We start from the raw sequence: 9,658 nt of genomic DNA, 5'->3' as shown, positions 1-9,658 counted from the left end.
CTTTGCTTGCACAGTAAACATAGCTACATACCAGGATACTGCCTTGGCTGGAGCCTCCAAACCTTCCCTTCCCTTCATACGTCAGAGTGCCCATTGGGGATCGGCTGGGTGACAGAGTGCCCATGGGGGAGCGGCATGGTGACTTGTCCTTGTTCTGTAGTTTCAGTCCAACCTTGTGTTTGTTTAAGGTCTTGAGGAGCTCCGCTGTCTCCTCGGAGCTCATGTTGTCAAAATAGATGGTGGCACCCACAATTTGATCACCTTTAGGGGAAGGACACAAGAGAGCATTGATACCATGTTAAAATCCGTAGAGCACCTCCCTGGTAGATCAAACAAATCTTACTGTATATCAACTTGCATCAATTAAAAGATATCAGGAGCTTAAGTAACTGTATAAATTAATTAAGTTCATGAATACCTTACAGAAGAGCAATGCTAACTCCGTTACATACCCTCGTGTACTCTTCCAGTGCGTCCAGCAGGCGACTCCATTTTCACCTCTTTGACATAGATCTCTCCTTCACCTGACTGCTCAAGGGTCATTCCCTGTTTCTCTGGACCCGACCAGTCAGAGAAGAGCACCTCCCTGGTTTCCTCCTCTTCAGCCATCCTTTAATAACGATATATGTTCAATAGGGCTTTTTCAATACAAGAAGAATCTCAAAGATGCTTTGAAGAACAACAACATTAAGTTAGTACATGGGCTGGACTTTAGAGAAGGGAGAGAGAAGGTAGGGGAGAAAGAAGGAGAGGGGGAGAGAGAAGGCAGGGAGAGAGAGGGGGGGAGAAGGTGGGGGAGAGAGAGGGGGAGAGGGGGGAGAGAGAAGGGGGGAGAGAGAGGGGGAGAGATAAGGGGGGAGAAGGTGGGGGAGAGAGAAGGCAGGGAGAGAGAAGGGGGGAGAAGGTGGGGGAGAGAGAAGGCAGGGAGAGAGAGAGAAGGGGAGAGAGAAGGTGGGGGAGAGAGAGGGGGAGAGAGGGGGGGGGGGAAGGGGAGAGAGGGTGAGAGAAGGTGGGGGAGAGAGAGGGGGAGAGATAAGGCGGGGAGAGAGAGAGGGGGAGAAGGGGGAGGGGGGAGATAGAAGGGGGAGAGAGAGAGAAGGCATGGAGAGAGAGAGAGAGAGAGAGGGGGGGAGAAGGGGAGAGGGGGAGAGAGAGGGGAGAGATAAGGCGGGGAGAGAGAGAGGGGGAGAAGGGGGAGGGGGGAGATAGAAGGGGGAGAGAGAGAGAAGGCATGGAGAGAGAGAGAGAGAGAGAGGGGGGGAGAAGGGGAGAGGGGGAGAGAGAAGGGGGAAGAGAGAGAGGTAGAGAGAGAAGGGGAGAGAGAGAGAGAGAGAGAGAGAGAGAGGGAGAAGGGGAGAGGGGGAGAGAGAAGGGGGAAGAGAGAGAGGTAGAGAGAGAAGGGGAGAGAGAGAGAGAGAGGGGGGAGAAGGGGAGAAGGGGAGAGGGGGAGAGAGAAGGGGGAGAGAGAGAGAAGGCATGGAGAGAGAGAGAGAGAGAGAGGGGGGAGAAGGGGAGAGGGGGAGAGAGAAGGGGGAAGAGAGAGAGGTAGAGAGAGAAGGGGAGAGAGAGAGAGAGAGGGGGGGAGAAGGGGAGAGGGGGAGAGAGAAGGGGGAAGAGAGAGAGGTAGAGAGAGAAGGGGAGAGAGAGAGAGAGAGGGGGGGAGAAGGGGAGAGGGGGAGAGAGAAGGGGGAAGAGAGAGAGAGAGAGAGAGAGGGGTAGAGAGAGAGAGAGAGAGAGAGGTAGAGAGAGAAGGGAGAGAGAGAGAGAGAGAGAGAGAGAGAGAAAACAAATCACATGAAATAGAAAATAAAATGCAAACAAAGACTATAGTATTTCTTAAGGTGATTTCTAAGTAGGTGAAATACCTTTGTTTTTCCTTGTCCTTTGCCTATGCTCTGGTGTGGTTTGTTTCTGCCTTGGTTTTACTGAAAAACAAAACATGAGATAACATCAGTACTGTTGATTCATGAACAAGCTACAGCAAACCATTCTGTAAAAAGAAAACCCTGTTAAAATGTGTACAAAATGTAAGGCACCTGACATATTTGCATGTGTATCTGCTTTTATGAAAGCCATGTTTTACCTGTCTCTCACTGCATGGTTACAACAAGTTATTGTTATAATGCAATGGCCAAGATGTATGAAATGGCCATTAGATGGCGCTAAAACTCTGGGTAGGTGAGTAGTACTGCCTTGTCTTATATAACCATCCAATTCTCAGTTCCCTCCATTTCTCTCCTGTGCTGTGTTTTTGTGGAAATTTGGTTGGAGTTGGACTGAGACCACACCCTTACCCTGAGGAAAGCTGCCTGATCCTGAAGCTTACACTCCAATGTCAATACTGAGAACAATGGTGGCTGTAGCTTCCATTCTTTAGACACACACACACACACACACACACACACGTACACATACATAAACCAAACCTCTTGTTTTGTACACACGGCATCAGGCCCTATAGAAATAGCTCAGTCAAGGTAAGACCAAACTGTCATTTCCCGTGTTTTTATATAGCGCCCCTGATGTGACTCCTGACAGACTTATTTTCTGTCAACGATTTGTTGTGAAATTGACCTGCTCAATTTGTAACTATCGTCACTTTGCTGGGCATGTTCAAGATGTGTTCCAAGGTTGTGAAAGCCCACAAATAATATGTCTGAACTGAGAAGTACATTTAGTAGATTAGTGGATCCTACCCTTTTGATTTCACAGGTTTATCAAGGCAAGTTTTTAGGAAATTAACTGTGACTGCTAAACCCTGTGACGCAACAGACAACATGTTCATGTGTGTAGGAGCTGACGAGGTACAAATCTGTCATTCTGCCCCTGAACAGGCAGTTAACCCACTGTTCCTAGGCCGTCATTGAAAGTAAGAATTTGTTCTTAACTGACTTGCCTAGTTAAATAAAGGTAAAAAAAATATTAAAAAATAAAAAAATATGCAGCCTGGTCTCAATAGACTAGACGTAACATAGTAAAAGTAAATCTGGGACACTCGAATGAGTACGTTACGGTCGGTATGGTTACGTAAAGATAGAAGGTTACTTAAGGCGACAATATAAAGGAAGCTGGTTGATCAGGGTGGACGGGTAGGGGTAGAACGCAAAAAACATCTAGCGACCCATAAGGTTGCGTGCTCAAAATCTCATCACAGACAAATTTAGCATTTTAGCTAATTAGCGACTTTGCAACTACTTAGCATTTTAGCTCAACCTTCCCCTAACCCTAACCTTAACTTTAAACCTAACCCCTAGAGCTAACATTAGCCAACTAGCTAACGGTAGACACAATGTTTTGCAATTTTGTAACATATTGTACAATTTGTAATTCGTAACATATTGTACGGTATGCAATTCATAACATACTGTATCATACGAATTATAATTTACTTACAGAATAATAACGGAAAATGCTCTTGAGACCACGTTGAGATATAATGCACTTTGACAGGGAGGACAATCAAAAACATACGCAGCTTTATTACTCATCACTTGCACCCTATAACGCTCTCCCCTTTCTCACAATGGAACTGTACCATTTGAAAAGTCAAATATACAGTAGACCTATGTAACGGATGTGAAACGGCTAGCTTAGTTAGCGGTGGTGCTGATGTAACGGATGTGAAACGGCTAGCTAGTTAGCGGTGGTGCTGATGTAACGGATGTGAAATGGCTAGCTAGTTAGCGGTGGTGCTGATGTAACGGATGTGAAACGGCTAGCTTAGTTAGCGGTTGGTGCGCGCTAAATAGCGTTTCAATCGGTGACGTCACCTGCTCTGAGACCTTGAAGTAGTGGTTCCCCTTTGGCTCTGCAAGGGCCGCGGCTTTTGTGGAGCGATGGGTAACAATGCTTCGAGGGTGACTGTTGTTAGATGTGTGCAGAGGGTCCCTGGATCGCGCCCCGGTATGGGCGAGGGGACAGTCTAAAGTTATACTGTTACACCTACAAATACAATTTGACAATATTCATAACCATGGAATTAATGTACTACAGATCACATAAACAAAACAGAATGCTGCAAAATACAACACAGCATGAAAGTGATTTGTTTACATCATTTTACTCGCCAGGGTGAATGCCTGTCCCGTCCAACACACACACACATCGGGGACAGATAACCCGTTGTTTCGTTAATGTCAACTCCTCCAACATCCCACCCCTTTGTAATTACATAATTATGCGTCTGTGCTGTATCAACCTCCACCTACAGCAGACAGCGGAGGCCTATGTTACACCACTGCGTTAGATTCTTGACAGACAATTATGTCCGTTTTTTTCAAAGAGGACACTCTAATTCATCAAGAGGACTGTGTTGTTTGCGTCACCAAATCACACCCTATTCCATACATAGTGCACTACTTTGGGCCAAGGTCCGGGGTGCCATTTGGGACACACGCCTGTGAAGAAGAACTATCCAGTGTCCAGTGTTGAATGTTCATTCCTGACCTTTATGGAAAGAACTTTCCGCTGAATGCTGTACTGTGAGTCAACTTAATCACAGGCGACATTGAACGATCGTGCATTGCACATGAACATGAACATACGGACTTGTATGTTATACAGTGTGGCTGTATCCATTCGGGGTCCAATGGACTCAGGAGAGATACGTTCACCTAACTTAATTGAATCGAGGCAAATCGGTTTCCTTACTATTTTAAGTTTAGCCAACTCACATTACATTATATAAAAGAGTTATGTGGCTGTATCCATTTGGTCTAATCAATCTATAGAACAGGGTTCCCCGACTGGTGATCCATTTGGTCTAATCAATCTATAGAACAGGGTTCCCCGACTGGTGATCCATTTGGTCTAATCAATCTATAGAACAGGGTTCCCCGACTGGTGATCCATTTGGTCTAATCAATCTATAGAACAGGGTTCCCCGACTGGTGATCCATTTGGTCTAATCAATCTATAGAACAGGGTTCCCCGACTGGTGATCCATTTGGTCCAATCAACCCATACAGTAGGATTCAACAGGGTCAATCAACCCATACAGTAGGATTCAGCAGGGTGGTTGTTTTTGGTCCAATCAACCTATACAGTAGGATTCAACAGGGTCAATCAACCCATACAGTAGGATTCAACAGGGTCAATCAACCCATACAGTAGGATTCAACAGGGTCAATCAACCCATACAGTAGGATTCAGCAGGGTGGTTGTATTTGGGCACCCATGTTTTTTTAACATTTTCATTGTTGGACACACACACACGACACAAATCACCAGGATATCAGCTCCAAGTATTCCCACGTATAATAGAGAGACACGTGATCTCATACAAATGTAAGCAAGGTTTGAAATAATTACGTTTTAGTCAAATATTATATCCGTTTGGGCTTCTTGCAGTCCATTTGCAGTCTACAAATGATTTGTAATTATGTACCCCTGACCATGCGCTCAAGTCTATCAACAGGATATAACAAAAGCAACAGGATATGAGTCATGCCACTGAGTGATTATCTCTGTTTTCATTGAGTTGTCATAACCACAAAGCAAGCAAGGAGGGAACCAGGGAAGTCACAACTAGGAATCCAACAAGTTTTCTCAATCTTTATCTCACAATCGTGGGATCACAATTGAGAATACCGCAAAGCACTTTTGTTGTTGTTGTTGTTTTGTTGCCATGATCACATGGTGTTTTCTTGATTTGTTTTGTGTCATTTTCCCCCATTGGTTTGATCTCCTTACCTCCTAATCGTATTTACTGTCACATTTACTGCCACAGCACTAGAGCACTATGGGTAACTGGGAATCTAGGCAGGGAATAGGGTGCCATTTGGGACGCAGGGGAGACTAGAGGTGGAGAACACCTCAGACAGCATACTAAACTGGTGATCCATTTGGTCTAATCAATCTATAGAAGAGGGAACACGTTCCATTTAAAAAATATATATATATATATATATATATATATATATATATATATATATATTGTTTATTTAACTTTAGTCTATTATCTATTTTATTATCTATTTCCCAAGGCAATAATTTAACAGGACTTCAATTTAACAAGCCCTTAAATTGAATTGAGACAGAGAGAGAGAGAGAGAGAGAGAGAGAGAGAGAGAGAGAGAGAGAGAGAGAGAGAGAGAGAGAGAGAGAACCCACACTCCTTCGCTCCAAGCCAACACCCACTGTCAGATTCCTGCGGTGCTCAGATTAGACACTCAGATCAGACACACTAATTCAAATGTCTGTCGTCTGTCTGAGTTTCTCTGAGGAGAGGGATGGAATCCAGAATATCTCTCTGAGACTGTGTCATTGTTAACTTATTGCCATGGGCATCATGCGTGTTGTTACCAGTCACATCTGATCTACATCTAGATATAGATAGAGTATGCTGTATTTAGTATGCTGTATTTAGTATGCTGCATTTAGTATGCTGCATTTAGTGTGCTGTATTTAGTATGCTGCATTTAGTATGCTGTATTTAGTATGCTGCATTTAGTATGCTGCATTTAGTATGCTGCATTTAGTATGCTGCATTTAGTGTGCTGTATTTAGTATGCTGCATTTAGTATGCTGCATTTAGTATGCTGCATTTAGTACGCTGTTTTTAGTATGCTGTATTTAGTATGCTGCATTTAGTATGCTGCATTTAGTACGCTGCATTTAGTACGCTGCATTTAGTATGCTGTATTTAGTATGCTGCATTTAGTATGGGTAGGGTGCCATTCTGGTCAAAAGTAGTGAACTATATAGGACATAGGGTGCCATTCTGGTCAAAAGTAGTGCACTATATGGGACATGGGGTGCCATTCTGGTCAAAAGTAGTGCACTATATGGGACATAGGGTGCCATTCTGGTCAAAAGTAGTGCACTATATAGGACATAGGGTGCCATTCTGGTCAAAAGTAGTGCACTATATGGGACATAGGGTGCCATTCTGGTCAAAAGTAGTGCACTATATGGGACATGGGGTGCCATTCTGGTCAAAAGTAGTGCACTATATGGGACATAGGGTGCCATTCTGGTCAAAAGTAGTGCACTATATAGGACATAGGGTGCCATTCTGGTCAAAAGTAGTGCACTATATAGGACATAGGGTGCCATTCTGGTCAAAAGTAGTGCACTGTATGGGACATAGGGTGCCATTCTGGTCAAAAGTAGTGCACTGTATGGGACATAGGGTGCCATTCTGGTCAAAAGTAGTGCACTATATGGGACATAGGGTGCCATTCTGGTCAAAAGTAGTGCACTATATAGGACATTGGGTGCCATTCTGGTCAAAAGTAGTGCACTATATGGGACATAGGGTGCCATTACGGATGGAACCACAGTCTCTTATTAAGTACCCTCCATAGATCTATGTCTTCATTTGCTATATGTCTCCATAGATCTATGGCTTCATTTGCTATATGTCTCCATAGATCTATGGCTTAATTTGCTATATGTCTCCATAGATCTATGGCTTCATTTGCTTTATGTCTCCATAGATCTATGGCTTCACTTGCTATATGCCTCCATAGATATATGGCTTCATTTGCTATATGTCTCCATAGATCTATGGCTTCATTTGCTATATGTCTCCATAGATCTATGGCTTCATTTGATATATGTCTCCATAGATCTATGGCTTCACTTGCTATATGCCTCCATAGATATATGGCTTCATTTGCTATATGTCTCCATAGATCTATGGCTTCATTTGCTATATGTCTCCATAGATCTATGGCTTCATTTGATATATGTCTCCATAGATCTATGGCTTCACTTGCTATATGCCTCCATAGATATATGGCTTCATTTGCTATATGTCTCCATAGATCTATGGCTTAATTTGCTATATGTCTCCATAGATCTATGGCTTCACTTGCTATATGTCTCCATAGATATATGGCTTCATTTGCTATATGTCTCCATAGATCTATGGCTTCATTTGCTATATGTCTCCATAGATCTATGGCTTCATTTGCTATATGTCTCCATAGCTCTATGAAATAAACATGCATATGTTCCCCTGTCCATAGACTATCTTGCCTAATTCCATATTTGCAAGCACAAGCACACACACGCACACACACACACACACACACACACACACACACACACACACACACACAAGAGTTTGAATCTGCGCCTTGTACCACTCTCCCTCACCACTACACTCATTTGAAACGTATGCCTGCTATCATTACATAAACAAGGAGAGGTGTTAAAAATATATAATTTTCCATTCCATCTTTTCAAGTTATTTTACAGTACTGGTGTCTGTATTGGCAAAGTATCTGGCTAACAACGGCAGGTCAAGTCTGGTGTAGTAGTTGATAAATGACTAAACATGACAGTGATAATATATATATATATATATATACACACACATTTTAATATTTTAAGCTACTTTTAAAGTAAATTACCTGCAGTCAACTTGTGCAATACATTAGAAGATAAAGAAGATCACGTTCTTAATTTCACCTGTCACATTATAAAGCTTACCCATAGTACCCAGTCACATGGTGTTTGTTTACAAGCAACTACAGAGCGACAAGGAGCCTTGTTAGTCATGCACTATTGTGCAGCACATGCCAGGTGATCTATATATGTTTTGTTTTATTTAAAGTGGAGCTCGATAGTCCTAGATTTATCTCGGTCTTGTCAGCCTTTTATCTCTGAAACATCAAATTCCTTATACAAAAGAGCAGAAAATTAGCAATTGATTTTCCCCTCTACTTTCTCTCAGTATTGTCATTCTATAGTCTAATTGAAGGTCAGTGTTGGTTTCCTTTCCCTCTCAGTATTGTCATTTTATAGTCTAATTGAGGTCAGTGTTTGGTTTCCTTTCCCTCTCAGCCTATTTTTTGTTTGTTTTTTAACTAGGCAAGTCAGTTAAGAACAAATTCTTATTTACAATGGCGGCCTAGCCAGGCCAATTATGCACCGCCCTATGGGACTCCCAATCACGGCCGGATGTAATAAAGCCCTTGATTCAAACCAGGGACTGTAGTGACACCTCTTCCACAGAGATACAGTGCCTTAGACTGCTGCGCCACTCGGGAGCTACAGTACATAATTCACAACTAAATGTTTGCCAGCTAGATATTATAACTATTAAGTTAACTGTCTAAAATATGCTTAATGTTCTGCAGTTGTGAATTTGGTTTACTAACTAGTAGTTATCTGGTTGGTTAGCTTCTTGAAAAATGAAGCTTCTCTTTGCAACAGCAGAGAATCCCCTCCTGAATAAAGAACCATGCTGTCTAATATTTGTTATGAGCAGCAAACTGTGAGATGCATTTTTTTAGTTACTTGTATAACTTTATGGGCTGAGATGTTTGTCCTGCAAAACAGAGACTGTATGAAATGTCCGTAATGCACACGTTAGCATTTAGCTAGCATTTCCTATAGGTTTTGACATGTACTTGTTAGCATTGCTAACCTTATGATTACAGAGACTCAGTGGGGTTTGAAAAAAGTGCCCCTTTTTTAAATGTATTTTTTATATGATTTCTCATTATTTCTCTTTTCTCTCTGCATTGTTGAGAAGGGTCGTACGTAAGAATTTCACTGTTAGTCCACACCTGTTGTTTACCAAGCATGTGACAAATCAAATGTTGATTTTTGATTTGATATAAACATGGGAACACAGAGAAGAAGACAAGACAGAAAATACAGTATGAACAATGTTTACGTCAAAGATGGCGTTGTCTCTTCCCTT

At 42.5% G+C, this 9,658-nt stretch overlaps 1 protein-coding gene across 13 annotated transcripts in view; it reads right to left on the bottom strand.

The window, feature by feature from the left end:
• Nucleotides 1–9,658, bottom strand: part of ahnak (AHNAK nucleoprotein) — a 55,729-nt gene that overhangs the window by 22,167 nt on the left and 23,904 nt on the right. For all 13 annotated transcript variants that reach the window (XM_090219984.1, XM_090219992.1, XM_090219994.1 and 10 more), the window contains exons 3-5: nucleotides 1,866–1,925; nucleotides 453–610; nucleotides 32–261 (exon numbers count right to left, since the gene is read on the bottom strand). In XM_090219984.1, the coding sequence (XP_090076110.1) occupies nucleotides 32–261; nucleotides 453–609 (387 nt within the window). In that variant the 5' untranslated portion in view covers nucleotide 610; nucleotides 1,866–1,925. The remainder of the gene's footprint in view (nucleotides 1–31; nucleotides 262–452; nucleotides 611–1,865; nucleotides 1,926–9,658) is intronic.

The sequence above is a fragment of the Oncorhynchus mykiss genome, chromosome 25, assembly GCF_057628025.1.
Source record: "Oncorhynchus mykiss isolate SJ-2025 chromosome 25, ASM5762802v1, whole genome shotgun sequence".
NCBI lineage: Eukaryota > Metazoa > Chordata > Actinopteri > Salmoniformes > Salmonidae > Oncorhynchus > Oncorhynchus mykiss.
Note: the sequence above shows the minus strand (reverse complement) of the source record. Positions and strands in the feature narration are given on the sequence as shown.